The sequence below is a fragment of the Lasioglossum baleicum genome, chromosome 7, assembly GCF_051020765.1.
Source record: "Lasioglossum baleicum chromosome 7, iyLasBale1, whole genome shotgun sequence".
In the NCBI taxonomy this organism is placed as follows: domain Eukaryota; kingdom Metazoa; phylum Arthropoda; class Insecta; order Hymenoptera; family Halictidae; genus Lasioglossum; species Lasioglossum baleicum.
Genome location: NC_134935.1, coordinates 3735389 through 3755886, shown reverse-complemented (window position 1 = coordinate 3755886; position 20498 = coordinate 3735389). Strand labels below are relative to the sequence as shown.

The 20498-nt window shown below is 37.4% G+C and overlaps 1 protein-coding gene across 1 annotated transcript; it reads left to right on the top strand.

Annotated features, from left to right (window-relative positions):
• Nucleotides 1-827: 827 nt before the first annotated feature.
• Nucleotides 828-19699, top strand: Puf (ubiquitinyl hydrolase 1 puf). Its single transcript, XM_076428116.1, is given in 12 exon segments — nt 828-1165; nt 1168-1221; nt 1744-1840; nt 1950-2304; nt 2393-2690; nt 2773-3513; nt 3629-10350; nt 10412-10602; nt 10671-10848; nt 11149-11315; nt 12694-13364; nt 15130-19699. Coding segments are annotated over 12 exon segments (10368 nt in total). The 5' UTR covers nt 828-1110; the 3' UTR covers nt 15969-19699.
• The last annotated feature ends 799 nt before the right edge of the window (nt 19700-20498 follow it).

Here is a 20498-nt window from a genome sequence, read left to right as displayed (position 1 = left end):
TCCAAATTTCAGCATTACAGAGATGCTAAGTCGGCACACCTGTATAATGCACCGTGGGCGCTACTAGCACTGGGTTTGACTGGGTTTCACTACTCTCGTCAGGACCGTGCATATTATGGTGCATACATGTATATTTTCTGGATAGGTTAGATAGGTATGGTATCGTTCTATCGTATTACAATTAAATAGAATATTGTAATGATAATGTACAAAATTATATATATTAGTTGAAGCAGCTTGAAGTTTTAGAAAGTTTGGTACCAATAATATTTTTTAAATTTAACAAAGAGTCCGATAAAACATATATATATCCAATTCACTAAATATATATAACCTGGATAAACAAAATATAATATTTAATTTTATATTTGAATACGCACCTACACTGCTACTTAAAATAAAAAATTGTTACTAATAAAAATTTAGTTAATCTTTGTTTTCATCTGATATTGTACTTAGAATAATATTATTGTTCCTTAATTTTATATATATATATATAAAATATTTAAATAGGACATCTCTCATGTTTTCTATATATTTCAATTTTACATATATATATATATATATATACAAATGGAGACTGTACATATTATAGGTTTACATTTATAAAAAATGAATATTGTACTTGTATATATAAGTATAAAATTATAGGCGTTTTTGTATACTTCTTAAATTCCAACAACAGAAAATAATAATTTGTTCATATTACTTTTATATTATATACACGGTCTTATTTTCTGTATTTTATTATCTTTTAAATTTAAAATTCCATATTATTTCGATAAAATATGGCGACGATCAGCTGTCTTCTGTCATAATGACATTCATATTGATAAACAGGAGATTATCGATTTTCGTAACATCATTTGAAGAAGAATGATTGTGCTTTGAAACAACTTGATCGAAATTTTCTTTACTGTCGTGCTTTTTTTTATATAGGTAGAAAAGAATTTTTTTCGCGATGAATAGGTATTCGCTGTTGCTCATCTGAAGTAAGCAGCAAGTGAACGCAGCTGCGTAAAAAAGCAATATGGTGACTAACGAATTAATCAACTGTTGAGGATAATCAAGAATACAAATGTTTAATAATATTACCAACTTTTGGGATGGATGGTGGTGAAGTTGAGTGATGAACTTGACGTGATTAAAAGCCTTTTGAAGGCTAAAGAGAGGAAACCATGTGCGATGTGTGTGTTGACTTTCACGACCTTCTGCTCTCCTGTAAGCAAAATGTATACAATATCTTTCATGTTAACCTATTATACTTTGCTGCATGTTACGAAGTTATGCATTCACGTCGTCAATTAGTTCTTTAGTATAAACAATCTAAGGACAACAGATTCTACAAAGAAACATTTCATTTATTTCATACATTTTTCTATAAAAGTTTCGTTTGTAACATTAGAATGTATAACCTTACTGCTTATGGACAGTCTTGTGGCTTGTTGGATTAATTGATACACGAAAGTTGTATTTGAATGTCTAATTATTGAAGATCCAGCATTATCTTGTTAATTATTTTTTTTACCGAAAACGTCGTAAATAATATTAAAATTGTACGACACGCAGAAACAATCAGTAACATACATTGGAATATTACATGCAGAGAACAGTGTAAACGAAATAATATTTAAATCTTTTATTCGCGTTAGAACGATAATAACAGTTGAACTATTACTTTGCCATTGTTTATATTACTTGTTTATAAATATATTCTCTTTCTTATATATAATTTACATTTAGATGATGAAAGATCATCAAAAGAACAAGATGGATTGGCTACTCTATGTATCTCGGATGTGGACACAACATTGCATTATGTTAATCAATGGGTACAAAGGTCTGGTTCCACTCCCATTGTTTAAATCAATTATGAACTTCTATATACATTTATTTACAATATTTTATACGGTGAACTTGAAAGATTTTTTTAGTCTTGAATGTTTTAGGCAATGTATGTGCTGTTACCGAGAAATAAAAAATTTCGATCGTTTTATACGATTAACGCAAAGTGTTGTATTATGCACATTACAACAATTGCAAATTATACAACATAATGGGCAGGAAACAGATATTGAACGAGCATCACCTAAAGATGAGAAAGAAGAAGAAGAAGAAGAAGAAAAAACTGACGAGGGAAAGACAGAGGATTCAGATTTTGCACAAACAGAAATAAAACAAAATTGGTCTCAACAGGATAGAGAAAAATTGTTCCATCTGCTTTCAAAGATATTTTTATTAAATTTTCCTCTTTATATTGCAATGAAACATGGTGGTGCAATTAATCCTTTAGCTCCAATAAAAGTAACTATTATGTATTCATCATTAATCGGTGTACCTAAAGATTGCTTCAATTAGAAAGTTGTGCAATATTCTCTTATTCTTTTTAAAGGATGAAGGTGGATATTGCGAGCCTCATGATCCAGAAGTACCAGCTCCCTTAATACGAGCAGTTTCTATATTTTGCCATCAAGGTGGCTTTAACCTAATGTCAGCTTGTTTTGATATGGAAACTACATTACCAGTTAGTCTTGCGCACTCTATGGTTGCAGTAATTTGTAATTTGAAACTTTGGTTGAACTATGGTAGTGTCATTCAGCTCTTTATACCGTTACGCAGCCGTGTTATGAAATATATGTGTCGTTTAGGAGACAAAGAATTACGCACACCTGCAGTTAGAACAATGGCTGGTAAATTTTCAAATTCACTATAGGTATTTTAATACGTGCCTCGTGCCTTTTAATGATACATTTATAATATTTACGAATATAGATTTCATGTGGAGCGCTGTAAAAGATCCCATTGATGCTGTTTTACCAAGTTTCGATCGGGATGGATTGGATCTAGCGTTTAAATACTTCACTAGTACAACTTTAACCATGAGACTAGCAGGAATAGCTCAGATAAATGCTCATATTACAGCATTCAATGAACTTTGTAACAGCGAAACTATTGCCGAAGTGGAGCAAGTGGGCCATGCATTGGCAGCTTGGTTGACGGAAAACAACATAATAGTTCATATATTTGGACCAAATTTGCACGTAGAAGTTATTAAACAAAGTCACATTGTACTAAGTTTTTTGGCTATGGAGGGTAGAATAGCATCGTCAGATATGGATACCATGTGGCAAGCTGCACAATTAAAACACTGCGGACGTCCAGTATATGATTTGTTGGCACCATTAGTGAAACACTTGGCTCCGACTCCAGTTCTACATTTATATTCTTTGTTAGGGAAACTAGAACCAAAAGACCACACAGAACAAAGTTTATTCCTGGCATCTGCTTTGATTAAATTTATTTGGACAGCAGGTGGTTCAGGCTATCCAAGGGGTTTAACTATCAAAAATAGAGAAATTTTAAGAGGAACTAGTGGTGTCGGTGGTAGTAGTACCAGCGATGCCAGTGGTATGGATGGAAGCAGTCCAGATGAGGATGAAGAACCGAGTCCTGCTCCATCCGAAGGACCCTCTCCAAGGAAACAAGCAAGAGGTGATAGCAGCGATGGAGAAGGTATGCCTCGTACAAAAAATGCACTTCTTTCTCTGTAAATAGTAGAAGTTCGCGAGAAATTTTCCTCGCACACTTGTAGTAAATAGATCTAAAGGAAAATATACATATTTTGTAGGTCCTTTCAAAGCAAAAAGTATGGGCACAACAGTTGTACAGGCAAGCTTAAACGAAGCAGAAGGTTCAGCATTAGAGAAGTCTGAGTGTAATGCGGAGTCTATGAAAGATTCTGTGTGCACTATACAGGATGACATAAAAGAAAAACAAAGCGGCTCGGATGCAGAAGCAGACACAGAAAAGTCGAACGCAGAAGAAACAATTGCAATTGAAAAGAAAAAGAGGAAGGTGTTGAGAAAAAGAAAGAAACCACAGAAACGTTCATTAGTTACCGTGGATAAAACGTTCGAAGATATTGTTAGTCAAGAAAATGGCATGAAGACTAAAGATTTAATGATCGATATAAAAAGTAGAACCGAAGACAGCTTAAATAGTTCTTTAGACACAAGTGGATTAGTTTCTTTTGATGATCATGATCCAAAAAGCGTTGACGCATTGGATCGCGTGAAGCAACAAGCAATGGGATTAGATCCAAGCGATCAACAAGTTCCAACTACAGCTGCATTATTGAGAAGAGCAAATAAAAATAAATACATGTCGCTAGTAGGTCATAACGTAGACCGGGCTCCAGACTCTGCAGACACTTCGCACGATGAAGATGATAGTGACGTAGCTGGAGTTCTTGCTGCGGCAGATGGTCCTAGCGCTGTTATATCTGAACTAGCAGGTTTGGTACACGCGACAGGACCGACGTTTTTGCCTTCCGGTTTAGATGAAATGTTATCAGACGAAGAAGGTTCTTATAGCAGTAGAATATCAAATAAAAGTGAGAAAAATATGGCAGACTTCGACGGAGAAGAAAGCGGTTGCGAAGAAGAATTAGCACAACTAGCGGCGCGTCATCTAACGGCTATACAAATGCAAGCTTATCATCCACACCATTCTCATCCAACAATGACGATTAGACGATCTGTTTGTCGTCCTCCACAAGTAAGAAGTGTTCGTCAGACTGTTACACGCGTTAGTTCTCAATTCAACTTGGATAACGTATGCAAATCTGGAAATACATTGTTATGGGATCTTTTACAAGATGAGAAAATAGGTCAGCTAGGAGAAGGTTTAGCTTTAGAAGCTGAGAAAGCATTATGCAATCTTCTTTGTTTTAACGTCGACAGACTTATACCTATGAAATTTATAGAAGGTTGCTTAGAAAATCTATCAACTAACCGTTCAGTAGTTGTGTCTCTAAGGTTGTTACCGAAATTACTTGCCAGTTTCCAACAATTTGGCGCAATGGACGCACACACGATAACAACATGGGCGGATCGTGAACGTGGAATGATGAAATACTTTTTCAACAATCTGAAAACTTACACCAGCATGGGTCCAAAAAACAGTCTGTATTCTCATCAAACAGAAATACAAGTGAGACTACAATTTCTCTCCTCAATTTTCTCGCCTTTGGGCTCACCTGACTGTTTTCGCCTAAACCTTGAGCAAGTTGACATACTGTGGCAATGTTTGTCACAAGATCCAACGTGCGCCGATGAACTCTTCAGTTGGCTACTCAGTCAAGCAAAGTCAACAGAACAACATGCCCTTGGAATGGACACGCTTAAACATCTATGCATGCGTAAACTACCAAGTTTGCCACCTGAAACTATTAGCATGATGGGTCTTAGTCTTTTTCAGCAATTGTGCAATCTAGCTCGCTTGGCTGCTGCACACTTAGACAGACCTTTAAGGGACGTAGATTCGGTTGGCATGGATTTTTTGTGGAGAATAGCGTTGAAAGCTAAAAGTACAGATGTTAGTATGGCAGCTATACAATATTTAAACGGTTACTATATGTCCAGACAATTAACGCAAGAAGCAGAGTTCGTTTCACAGTGTATGACCCATCTCGCTGCAGCTAGCGCTGACTTAGAAACAAATGAAGAAGCTAGTTTACGTTGCATACAGCGAGCTTTGTTATTGTTGAGAACACATTTAGAAGCTTTCCGAAAACGGTACGCATACCATTTACGTCGTTGGGTATTAGAAGGTAGAGGCGCTGGTAGTCACGTAGCCATGAACACATCCGAGAAGGGCCAACAGCTAAGAATATTCGTACAACCAGCCGGAATTCCGGAGAAAACGAGCTTCACACTTTTCAGTACTGATTATGTTGCTGATTTAAGAGCAGAAGTTGCTAAATGGTGGGATGATACGCAAAACACTCAAGAAAGATCATCGTCTTCTTCGAATACAAATCAGAGTAACGGATCAGTATTAGGATCTTTGCTTACCGATGGGCCGATTAGAATGATCACACAGGGTCAGGAATTAACAATTGATTTCGACGAGAAGACATTACAGGAAATGGGTTTTAAAGATGGTCAACTAGTGTTCATTTCACCCGGTGCTGGTCGTGGTAACGGTACAGGCAGATGCAACAAACGAGACATGGATTCACCGTCACTTTTACCACCTCCTCCTCGAGAGTCTTTGCCAACATTATTGCTACTGCGACCACAATATTTTGAACAATTGTTCACATTAATGAGGACTTTGAGCGCTATGAAAACGGTGGTGAAAGGTGGACAGGAAATTCCTCATACAAAAGCTCAAGTGCTTTCAAGAAGAGTTTGGGACACATTGACTTTACTACCAACAAGTCCTACCTTATTGAGAGGTTTCCAGAAGTTGGGAGAAACTACTCTACCGGAATTGCTTGATCCTGCAAGCCCCCAAAAGTTGATGTACTCTTTATATATAGTAGAGTCTTTAAGTAGGCGTAGTACAACAAGTCAACCTTCCACTGTGAATTCTTCATCTTCTTCTTCTGCAGCTACCCACGAAGGAGGAGGCGATGCAGATGATAATCACGAAGACAAAGAAAAAGATATTGTTTGGTCTACACTGTTTGTTCAACACGGTGGCTTGAGACATTTGTTCGATATTTTCATGTCAGGGTGTTTGGAACAGGGAGATGGCAGCGAGTGGCAGCAGGATTGTCTCGCTAGTTTACTAAAACAGTTATGTCACTTGGGTGTTATTAAGGAGGAGAAGAAACGGAGTAAAGCTGATAAATTGCTCGTACCTAAACTAAGCGAAGCAATGCTATCGATGATGAACGTGGATGCTGTTATGGCTCGAATAACGAGTATATTAAACGAAGCATCTTTGCCTCGAGATCCAAATCACTACAAAACAGGTCTCTTCGGTAGATCTCAAGTTATACATTATACTATGGCTCTATTAGTTTGTTGGGTACATAGCGACGACACGGTTAGACAATATCTTTTTTCATCAGGAGATCCTTTTGGGAAAACATGGTTACGAAGATTAGTTTTGGAAGATCCTGAACCAGCAGTGAGAAGGGAAGTTTGTACAGCATTATATAGACTGTGCTTAGGTACTACAGGTTCCGAGGACGACAACTCCGATATCGCTAGTTTAATTGTACCAATGTTGAACACATTATTAGAACATCTTGTGGTAGCAGAAGCGATGCAGCCTTCCCATAGGAAACCAGACCTACCGTTACACTTGCATCCAGTGTTGGATGATGGAAAAGAACCGTACGGACCTGCTTGCAGAGACTACTTCTGGCTAGTTTGTCGATTAGTCGATTCTTTACCAGAAGAAGCAATCAAAGAAGGAACAGATGATTCGAATACTACGATAGATCTTGAAGCACTAGCAATAAGGGTGATCGACTCTGTTTTAAATAGAGAACATCTTGAAACTCGCCACAACACTATAGAAGATGATGGTTTAGTAGGATTATTAAATCTTACTTGTAATATAATGACGCACAACCCATCTTGTAAACAAGGAAAAATTGGACAAAATTTATTGCACGAAGTGTTCGATTTTCTATTCGCATTGCCAAATCCGCGATTAAAACATGTGCCCAAGTGTAAAAGTCAAGTTTCCAGGTCGGCAGCATTTGACCTATTAGTCGAGCTTGTAAAATCGGCACCCGATAATTATAGAATCCTTCATGAGAAACTATTGGCTCAGCATAAACCTGGTCCTCATTCTCCATACCCATGGGACTATTGGCCACACGAAGATGGACGTTCTGATTGCGGATACGTGGGTCTAACAAATTTGGGTGCAACTTGCTACATGGCAAGCTGCATGCAGCATTTGTATATGATGCCGCAAGCGCGTGTCTCCATATTAGGCGCTGATTGTAATAGAGCAAACAAGCATCAACTCACGTTAAGGGAACTACAAAGAATGTTTGCTTATCTTTTGGAGTCTGAGAGAAAAGCATACAACCCTCGAAGTTTCTGTAGAGTGTACACCATGAATCACGAGCCCCTTAACACTGGCGAACAAAAGGATATGGCTGAATTCTTTATAGACCTTGTATCCAAATTAGAAGAGATGACAGCGGATCTGAAAAATTTGGTGAAAACATTATTCTGCGGTGTAATATCTAATAATGTTGTATCATTAGACTGTGAACATGTAAGCAGAACACTGGAAGAGTTTTACACTGTTCGTTGCCAAGTAGCCGACATGAGAAATCTTTACGAGAGTTTAGATGAAGTCACAGTTAAAGATACTTTGGAAGGAGACAATATGTATACATGCTCTCAATGCGGTAAAAAAGCCAGAGCAGAAAAGCGAGCATGTTTTAAAAAATTACCACACATATTATGCTTCAATACTATGAGATATACTTTTAATATGGGAACCATGTTGAAGGAGAAAGTAAATACGCACTTTAGTTTTCCATTGAGGCTAGACATGTCCGGGTATGTCGAGAAGAAACTGATGCCTCAACATTATCAGGAGGAAAAGAAAGCCTCAGAAAAGAAGAAATCCGAAGGCGATCAAACGAAGCTGGATAATAACGACGATGAAGACGAAAAAGAATACTATCAGTATGATTTAATCGGTGTAACTGTCCATACAGGTACTGCTGATGGCGGACATTATTACAGTTTCATTAGAGACCGCACATGTCCTAACAAAGATAAATGGTTTTTATTCAATGATGCCGAAGTTAAACCGTTTGATCCGAATCAAATAGCAGCAGAATGTTTTGGTGGTGAGATGACAAGTAAAACGTACGATTCAGTTACAGATAAATTCATGGATTTCAGTTTCGAGAAAACAAACTCTGCCTATATGCTATTCTACGAATGGTGTGCTGATCCTGGCGATCAAGTAAAAGAAGAAGAAGCTACCGTTTCTAGTCCAAATGGACGACAACCCTCTTCATTGGTTCAGAAGAACACTAACAAATTACCACCGTTAGAGTTAAATAAAGAACTCGAAGATTGGATATGGCAGGATAATATGCACTTTTTACAAGATAAAAATATATTCGAGCACACTTACTTCACGTTCATGTGGCAAATATGTGGATACATACCGCAAACGTTGCTCTCCGTTCAACCTGATATAACAGAAATGTCAGCCGACTTGTCAACCTCATTCTTCATGGAAACTTTTATTCACGCTAAGGAAAAACCGACTATGGTACAATGGGTAGAGCTGTTGACTAAACAATTTAACAGTTCTGCTGGTGCATGCGCTAGATTTCTCGAAAGAATGGCTAACGATTCGTGGTGGCCAATTCAAATTCTAGTCAAATGCCCGAATCAAATGGTGAGACAAATGTTCCAAAGGCTATGCATTCATGTGATACAACGGTTGCGCGCTACTCAAGCACCTTTGTATCTTCTCTGCGACGAGGAGAATGACGTTAACACTGTCGGTACTCGATCATGCGTAACAAGATTCGTCAGAATGCTTCTGTCTCTCATGGAACACGCGAAACAACATTTGAAACACCTGACGGAGTACTTTAGTTTTTTATATGAATTCAGCAAAATGGGCGAGGAAGAAACGCTCTTCCTAATCAGAGTGCAAGCCATTTCAACTATGGTAAATTTTTATCTCGGTCACAAGACACATGAATTTGTGGATGCGGTTAGCGAAGAGGAAGAAGAAGAAGAGATCGTTGCTATGCCAACAGAAAAGTTGAGACCTGCTTCCTTAGATAAAATGATCACTTTGATAGCAACATTGGTTGAACGTAGTAGAGGACCTGATCACAGGCTAGCCTTGTCTCCGGCAGACCTCAGCGCTGTTGCTGGAGGTAAAGGATTTCCATTTCTGTATCAACAAACGCGAGATGTCATTAATCTTAATCAAACAAGAAACTTAATCCAGTCTTTGTGTCGTTGGAACGACAGATTAGCTATACACATTGTAACAATGATATTCCAAGCTATAACTAAACATACAGATGTGTGCCAACCATTTTTCAAACTACTGACACTATTGACAGAGAGTTCAGGACCTAGCGGTTTGCCTTGTATGACTCAACTGATTTTGGGCAGAGTATGGGAAGCTGCCAGGGTTGCGCCGCATGGAGCATTAGAGTGGCTAGCTTTGGCTGTCACAAGAAGTAAACTTGCGCATGCCTGGGTGCTACAAGGATTGGATACGTGGTTGCAACATTTCTTATTGGAACATTCGAATCAAAGAGTTCGTTCGGCGGCTGCTTTCCTCCTTGTATCTTTAGTTCCCTCGACTCACTTTAGGCAAGGCTATCGCAGTGCTCATCGATTAGGTTTAGGTTGCAATACGTCTAGAGAACTGCAACTATCACCGGAAGCTACTTTAATATTGCATCAGATATATACAGCACTTTTGAGATTGCTACAACCAGCAAGACATTATATCGATATACAGACCCATGGTACAATGAAACTCACTGCCTATTTTGCATTGCTCACCTATTGCGTTGTTTCCAAGACGGAAAAATTGATGGTAAGTGTAGCATAATGTATTATGCTACAAACTTATATTAATATGGATTATTTACTTCTAGTTTGGACAATATTTGAATGACTTATGGACACTGTTTCATCCGAAACTTTCTGAGCCTAGCATTCCAGTGCATCACAATAAGCAAGCTGTATTATTATTTTGGTACCACGTCTGCTCGGACTGTCCAGAAAATGTTGCTCTCATACTTCATAATCCACATATAACTAAAAATATTGCATTTAATTATATCTTGTAAGCTCAATTTTCTTTCGCATGTAAACGATACTTATGTAATTTTCTAATGCACATACATATTGTAGGGCCGATCACGAGGATCAAGACGTAGTATTATTTAACAGAGTAATGCTGCCTGCTTATTATGGTCTGTTACGACTTTGCTGCCAACAATCACGCACCTTCACAAGACAATTAGCTGCACATCAGAATATTCAATGGGCGTTCAAGAATATCACACCACACCCAACTCAATACTCAACCGTAAGATTGTGTTACTAATAATATCTACATCTGCTGATTAATCTCTTACTCTATATAATATTTAGTCGGACTTGTAATGAATATTTCGAATCGAATTTTAGTAAATACGAATACCATCTTTTTGTATAATGAAGGTATAATGTGCAATTGTATAACGAAGGTATAATTTTTTGTCCTCCAGAAAATTATTAAAATGAAAAGTAAGTTTAATAAGGATAGATTTGGAAGAAATCGTACGGCAAGGGGTTAAAGTGCTAGTTATAATTTATAATAGGAATATAATTTTATTTTTTGTTATAGGCTGTAGACGAACTGTTCAAATTGATGCAGTTATTAGTAGCCAGACATCCGGATCAAACGGAGCAAGAAGAATCTGAAATCGCATCGTTCAGGAGAGGAACATTATCTTCGTACTTACAAGGACTAGACGGACGATCATGTTGGGCCACACTCATCTCTGCATTCCGGTACCGTGTTTAATCAATTCTCTTATTAACATAGTTCAATAACATTAATCTATACATATACACACATCTATTACGATGTACAGGGTGGCTGAAAAATTCCCGGAATTTTCTAAAGCATTTCAGCAGCATAAAAATACCACACAAACGAATGAATCCACACACTTGACCGAATAATAAGTTTTATTAATTCATTAACAATGAAATGAACCAAAAACATTTACAACAAATGTTTGAAACTGCCTCCTTTTGATTCGATACATTTACGGACCCGCTTTCTAAAATTCCCGACGATGGTCGCTGGTGATCGCCTGAAGAAGGCTCTTTTCACGGATTAGAAAATTTTTACGGTCGAACCTCTACACAACCGCCAGCTGCTCAAGAAGGGCCAGCAGAAGACTTCGGCCGCAGCCGTTTTCCAGCCTCGGTCATGGCTTAGGCCAGTATCTGCACCACCGGGAAGACGCCACTGGTGTTCATCCCGAGAAACGTAAAAATCAACGCCGCCGAGTACCAGGAACGTGTCCTCCGGAGAGAATTAAAGCCGTGGGCAACGCGACACTTCGGCCAGGACGGATTCACGCTTCAGCAGGACTGGCCGCCGGCGCATTCCGCCAAATCCACCATCGTCGTCTGCGAAGAGCTGTTTCCCGGCAAACTCGCCGGATCTTAACCCGATGGATTACTCAGTATGGTCCATCATGGAGCAAGAAATTTCAGGAAGACTACGCCACGGTGGAACAGCTGAAAGCGGCGTTGACGCGTGCCTGGGACGAGATTACAGTGAAAGAGTGCGCGACCATCGTCGGGAATTTTAGAAAACGGGTCCATAAATGTATCGAATCAAAAAGAGGCAATTTCGAACATTTATTGTAAATGTTTTTGGTTCATTTCATTGTTAATGAATTAATAAAACTTATTATTCGGTCAAGTGTGCGGATTCATTCGTTTGTGCGGTATTTTTATGCTGCTGAAATGCTTTAAAAAATTCCGGGAACTTTTCAGCCACCTAAGGTGAATTACGAGAAACAGTACATTTAAATATTTCTACTGTAATTGTTTCGCGTTGTTATCAATATTATCTGAAGGTCATCGGACTCGGAGCTATTTTAATTCGAAAATTAAACATTTCTTTCTAGCTAGAATAATTCCATTCTATATGATTTTTTTTTCATTTTGTAGATATGAAACTGATATAATACGTCATACAATAATTAAATGTGTAGTAATTGATTAGATACCATCTGAGTCACCACTCGAGTGCTAAGGGTTAAAACAGTATCATGCACTTTTATCCTCATAATGTTGTTGTTGATATCAAGACGAGTTGAATTGTTCGAGACCCACTTTTTATTAATACATTCATATTTATGTTTTACAGTATTCTAATCGAAACAGATGACGACCGCTTATACGTTGTATACAATGGAGGATTAAGTATGGCTCTGGAAGCCTTTCACATGCTGCATATTATGTATCATGAAGCGACAGCGTGTCATGTAGCTGGAGATCTCGCTGAATTAATAGCAATTATCGTCGAACTGGTACGGTGCATCAGAACTGCTAGAGAAGGACCAGACGCAAGAAATATATTAGCTAATTGTAAAGAATGGCCAGACATTCTTCGCAAATTGGCGACATTGTTGAACACATATAATCCTCCGGATATGAGAAACCTTGCTATAGATCTTTTGAAGGAACTTGTCATGCTTGTGCCTGCTGAGGCTATATTAATTTTAGCGCCGTTGCTTTCACATTGCCACGCAGCTCTTCAAGAGTCCCACGCCGCTGTTCCACCAGGTCCGTATCTTCCAAGAAGATCTACTCCTCCAGGTAAAATGCCTACTCGACCTGCCAGGCCAATGGTTCAAATGGCAGTGCCGCATTCTCAGCTGGAAGCGTCGAAAGGAGTGGACCCGGAATACGATAGCGCGTTGCTCGAGTTTTATTTACCGTATCACGAACTTATTGATGTGATGTGTAGATTGGCAATCAATAATGATTGTATGACGGACACGCTAGTTAACTTAAGTGCTATGTTAGGATTTGAAGGTAGGTACTACTGCTTATTGATAAAGGGTATAGCTGCATAGAAGTGTTCAATATTACATAATATACCTACAGAAAAATAAAGAAAAATCGATTTTTTATTTTATTAACTACGATGCACTTTATAAAAAGATCTGACAAAAATTGAGAACATTGCTTTCAACAACGTTTCTACTGAATTCTTATAAATCTAATATCTCGAAAATTTCTATGCGCAATTAGTCCAGTCAATGAATGCTCATAAGGGAGGCATAGAGGGAAATGGAAGGAACACAATTTTTAACTTCGGGACTTTGTTTGGACTAGTTAGGAGGTAAACATACTAAAAGTCCCTACTCCTAGGAGGTGAGCCGGTTGCAGGGGGGCACGTAGAAGGTCCCCTCTTTCGGTTTTCGGCGTATATCTCGGAAACTATGCGTCCTAGCGATAAGACCATTCCATACAAAATTAAAGCTGACAAAATGTGCTATAAGATTGATTCCATTCAGTTTTTCGCTATCTCGCATAGTTTCCGAGATATCCGAGCTCAAAGTTCACTAATTGTGAAAAAGAAATTTTTGCCTCACGTATTTGCCTTACTTGACTAGCTAACTTTTCAGCACAATTAGTGAACTTTGAGCGCGGATATCTCGGTAACTATGCGAGATAGCGAAAAACTGAATCGGATCAATCTTGTGGCACATTTTGTCAGCTTTAATTTTGTATGGAATGGTCTTATCGCTAGGACGCATAGTTTCCGAGATATACCCGGAAAACCGAAAAAGGGGACCTTCTATGTGGCCCCCCTTCACCTCGCTCACCTCCCAGGAGTGGGGACTTTTAGTATGTTTACTTCCTCACTAGTCCAAACAAAGACCCAAAGTTAAAAATTGTGTTCCTTCCATTTGCCTCTACAACTTTTCTTTGATTAGACTAAATATGCATTTTTTCGGATTTTAAAAAATTTTCAGTTTTTTAACCTCGTTTGCCTAATTCGAAAAATCTGGAAAAAATACACAACGGCAATCATAATAAGACGCTATCGCCAAAATAATATAAACGTGTTAACTTCAATATAAAGTCAGCAATTTCAAATTCCTGGAATTTTCTAAAAGTCGATTTTGCAGTAAAAAATTCGGAATATATTTACAGTCGTGTGTGCTATTAAATAGAGTATTTATGAGTTCTTTGCTGGACTTATCGAATGTGATCAGAAATCAATTTGGTTTCGGAGCACTCTTAACTAACTTATCCAGCTATACCCTTTGTAGAATGATTAAGGTGTGCAAGGACCCCAAAAGTTGGGATCTCGAAAATTCCGGGATTCTCGAATATTCTCGGAAATTCCGATATATTAGAGCAGTGCTCCCCAACCTTTTTATCGCCGCGGACCGGTCAACGTTCGATAATTTTACCACGGCCCACTGAGGTCTTTATATTTCAGATTATTCTGATTTAATAATTTTAATTTTATTTTATTTAAATAATTGTATTTAATGTTCCTTGGGCGGCCCGGTACCATTCGATCCACGGACCGGTACCGATTCCAAATAAAATTCTCGACCGGTCCCGTTCGGCATTTTCGGGTTCTTCCACACCTCGAAGTCCTTGCATGCCAAATCGGTCACTTTTGCGATCGGATGTTGGTTTCGATTATTTTGTCGATTTAAAAATGTTTAATTATGGCTCACTAAAGAATAATCGATTCTATTTCATCACTGATCATAAAGAGTGCTCGATTCGGTGTCGAATAACTTAATGACGTTCTAATGAAATGATTGAATTACAGGTGTTCCATTGCACTTAGCGTTGTTTCCTCGACTGTGGTTAGACGTCCATGCTGCTACACACATAGACAGAAAGCATATTGCGTCTCTTCTCTGTTCTTCTTATACAGTAGACTATGTTGATGCTGTATTACTGGATGAGAGATCATCGTTAGGTGTACCGGCAATACATGCCTTTTTGAAAACTTTCTTTCCTAAACTTGCTAACCATGTGTTAACCGAACAAACTTGTCTACTTATTGACAACTTAGTAAGTTCTATGGTGGCAATGGTTGAAGCAGTAGACATTCAAGCATCTGCTCATAGATTAACCGGGGACTTAAGAGCACTGGCTTTAGTCTACAGTAGCAGTTCGAGATTGAAACCACCGGCTACCTTATTACCGGCTGTAGAGACTCTGTTAACTCGAACCAGAGCCATTAAAGTGAAAGAAACAAACCAGCAGGAAATAGAAGCGCCCTCAAAGAAACGGAAGTTTACTGTTAACGAAGATGGTGAGACCGCGGATAAGGAATTGCATCTACCGATCAAAGAACTTAACGAACAGAAAAGTGTTTCTAACATAGACACGGAAGAAAAGGACAAAACAGAAGGGAACGATGTTACTTCATCTGAATCAGGGGATGACAAGACTATATCAAAACACAAGAGCAACAGTCAAGTAGAAAATATTCCAACAAGCGTCAGTACAACATCTCCGAGTTTATTTGACACAGTGACAGCCAATAATTGCGCGAGTCAATTAAGATGTTCGTTGACCAACGTCTCTTGGCTTGAAATGCTGGAGAAGACCATTGTCGATCTACAGATGATTGTGCAATTGCAAACGAAGAGCAACTAATTCTGTAAACGTTTCTGAATGGTGCTTTAACATAGAAGCATACAATACAGGACTAACAATAAGTTCACGTATAACCATTACCGTTCTTCAAAAATTACCGAACGAAAACTGAGTTCTACGTCTTCTGGATCTAGAAGAACAAATTTTTAGTGTGTTTGTGTTCTATAAAAATGAGATAAATATGTTTCTACGTATGGATTAAATGCGATTGATTTTCCAAATGTAGGTGATTAAGATACCTTTATTGACTTAAATTATATCAACCACCAAGGAAAAGAAAATGGAGGTAAAAGCAGATCTAAATCAGGACTGAAGAATTTCTCAGTTTATGTAGTAAATGTTCGTTAGTGCTGTGAGATCACCTATCTCTTGGCAATATTTGACGTATGCTATTCAAGTGTACGGTAATATAAGCCACACAGTATTCGTTAACAGGAATTGCAGAAGCTTCGAGATAGTTTTTAGGAGATACAATTAGCTTTGATAAAACTGTAATCGTTTCATATATGCTTGTCTCGATTAGCGAAGGGTATCACAGGGTTCTTTAAAATTTCCACAGTAAAGTATAAGTCTTAATACTTTCTCGATATTATCACTTGCCAATTACAAACACTACATTGACTTGTCATTGTACCACACTTTCAATAATTCTTTTAAAAGACGTTTAAACGTCTTTCCAATTGATTTACGTGTTATAGCATTATACATCTTTATTTATTTTTCTCTCTTCTAAAGAAGTCGCCCAAATGAACCTAATAAATTTATTTACTTTGGCACAACGAATGTACAGGTATATCTCGTTGTGTATATTTTTGAACAGATTTTGTCTATGTTCGTTGAAATTATGTCTCGCATACAGTATTGTGAATCAAAACATCTATTTTGTATTAAAAATTATTTCTTTTCGTAAAAACAACGTTTCAACTTTCGTTTTTATTAAAATGATCCGAATATATTTTTTACGTCGTATAGTTACCGAACTGCAATTTTTAATTACAACGATTACAAGAAAGAAATTAGTGTTCATAGCATTAGCATACTACTCCCTCGCTCTATTTTGTACAACAATTAAAAATAAAGACATCTCACATCACAAATGAACAGTTGTGAAATTTTTTAAGAGTTCATCGAACAATCTGGGAATCGTATAAAAACAGAAAAATACGTATATATGTTCATACAAGGAAAACGATACGAAACTGAAAACATATCCATTCAGATCCGGACAGTTTTACTAGTAGCAGAAAATTTATACTTGTTGTATTTTGTTTTTGTTTTCTTACTAACTTCATTCTATAAACGAATAACTTTGCCGCTGTTTTTGACATACGTTTGAGGACACGTCGATATAATTAAGCTGCTGACCTGTTTAATAACACTTCATTCATAATACAGATATTTACGTGCTAGAATCTGAGTCAGCCTAGCTGCTCGGTGATACAGTGTTTCGTAATAAATTTATATTTCGAGAAATTTATTGCCCTAATTCAAAAATGGAAAATCAATTATATACGACTTTGTATTTCTCTAGGTGGTCATTGGTTTCATGTATAACTCATGTAATGTAACTCATTTGAGTACATTCTGACCTAACTGCACGAATAAGTTTCTCGAAATGTTAAACTCTGTAATAGTTGAAAAACTGTTTCACCCAGTTCTACGACCTAGTACGTTGTTCAAGGAAAGATATATAATTTATTGTATACGCTTGTATACGTGAATGTATGCACATAACGCGAATAATATCCCAGACGCACGTTCTCGTCAGAGTTGAGCTTATTGTCAGATAATGGCACTAAAATATGATATCTCGTCCACATTGAGATTCATGAATTACTATTATGTGTGTTTGCAGTTTCAATACAATAGTGAAACGACGAATGTTTGCAACGCGAGATTAGCGAATATTGTGAAAGATTGTACGGTTACACCTGTGCGAGATATTTGTTTCTTCGACATGTTAACGTTACTTAATTACCTGAAAAGGGGAGGACACAAGTTGGAAAGAATACTTAAAAGTGTTAAAAATATATAGAATACAGTCAAAACATTTTACTTGTTTGAAGTTATTTAAAAATTAGGAAAATAACTTTGTAACGGTGTGTCTTCTAATGTCACAAATTTTGTACATGGCTCTTTGTTCTGAAGAACGCTGTCACTGTCGAGGACATTGAGAAAACTTACAGTAAAAGACTGTTGCCTCCCCTTGTAAGATAACCATGTCTCAAGCAGTATTTCGAGTGGTTTGACTTATAATATTAGGTCGTACAAATGAAATGTTAAATTTCTAATCGTTTGCAATATTACTCAAACGATTGATTGACCATCGAAAAGTACTTACATGTTTTTTCGTATTACATTATAAAGTTTATACAAATTTTTCATCAGTTACTGCTATTGGCTTTTTTATCTTCTGAAAGTGTATAATTTTGTCAAAATTGTATATAATGGTGTTTCGCTAAAGAAATGAGAATGTTACAACTCGTCAAAGTTTGAACTTACAGAGAAGAATCAATCTTATGTCATTAGTTGACACTATTATATGAAATTTTTAAAAAGATTATAGATATCCAAAAACTGCAAAAAACAATAATGATAATTGATGGAGAATTATATAAAGTTTAAGGTAATACGATAAAGATAGAAACGGCAAACGATCATTTGAGCGAAAGAGTGGCGAATGAATAGAAATCTAACGTTTCATATTATACGGCCTAATAACTACGAATTCTGCGAACGGCTTCTAAAAACTGCTGTTACGATAACTATCGTAACATAAATGTGGCAAGTATGAAATGAAAGGAAAAATGTTGACAAGAACATTGACTTTATGTTTTCTCATGTAGACAATTCGTTCGAGTGCGTTAAATAGTATATTCATTATGAAGCTCGTTCTCTCGGTGTCTTAACATCATTCATTAGTGAATATTATGAAAGCGAAACGAAACATGTTCTGCAGCGAACAAGATTCTACATTGAACAAAGTTAAATATTACGTAAAATATGCTTGATCGATATTGCGTCATATTTCAAAACTGTATTTCTAACATTCGACGTAATATATATAATTGTGATGGAAATACTGTGATTAGCAATCTTAGGTCTACTTCTGCTAATTTGCAAAACTAAATATATACGGACATGATAAATTTATCCGTACACGCACATACAATTACAATGAATTTTTCACGGAATCAAGTATTTTTAACCGTTACGTATCAATGACGATCCATTGAGTTTAATAAAATCAGAAGTATATATGTAATAGTGACCGAAAGTTCAAAAATAAGTTTTAATGAACAAGAGAAAAATGGGTGGGAGAGTGTGCTGGGAGACGTAATATGATCATAATAAAGATACATATACATACATGCGAGATGAGCATTTACATTTTACTTTTAATTATTGAAAATGAACAAAATGTCTTTGTCTCATACAACACGTTTCGATAATCTCCATATTTATAAATAACAAAAAAAAAAGAAATAATACACGTGATAGGACGCTTGTGCTTTCGAAATGATTAAATTCGGAGGTGGTTAAGACTGTATAAAAACATTATGGGCGTACTATAATACTTTTGTCATTTTATCAGCCTTCCGATAATATCGGAATCTACTTCGCCAGATTTGTATCTCCAGTATGTGTTTACATTTATGTATTCGTTTATATACTTAAGGTGTATAGTTTTTGATCGATGATAAATAAACTCTTTTCATTTTAAAATTCCATATGCCATGTACTTTCTTTTTTGAATTCCGGATACTCTGACCTGACAGTTTGTAAACAAAAGCATGCATGATTTTCAAAAGTTGCGTGTGGTATGTTCAAAGTATATTTTGAAAAACTATATCTAGACATGATGAGTCGAGGAAACAGATTCAAATTAATCACTTGACAGCGGATCTCTAAAATAAAAATTTTCTACCTGATTTGTAATCAACTGGCGCGAAATAGAAATTTATTTTCTCAAAAATAATATAACAGTGTCTTTAAATTCTTCTAATGTTTTCACTGTGTCGAATTACACCCACCCATTTTTGTTACAAATGCATAAAATCTGCTGTCTATTAATCACACCTACCCAGTAAGCAAAATGGTTGATTTTGGACGGACAGCTTGAGTCCGCGTGGGCGCGCATTCTGCCGGCAGAAAGACGGGGCATCAGCCCGGCACAAGCTGCCGGGCGCAATCCTGGCCGCTCGGTCCTGGATTCTGCGTCACAATAGAATCCAAGATGCTCCGTCTTTCTGCCGACAGAATGCGCGCCCACGCGGACTCAGCTACCCGACCAAAATCGAGCATCTTCGAGCAGCTTCGAGCGACGTTCGGCCAGTAGAATGCCCGTTACCTGCCTCGCCACGCTGGGCTCGATTTCTGCTCGGGCAGGCCTGGCTGACTGGGTCAGTAGTGCTTTCTGCCGGCAGAAGCTGCTCGGGCCTCCGGCACAATGCTGCCCGCTCGGTTCTGGATTCTGCCCGACCGGCAGATGGGTTCGATTTCTGCTCAAGGCAGGCCTGGCTGACTGAG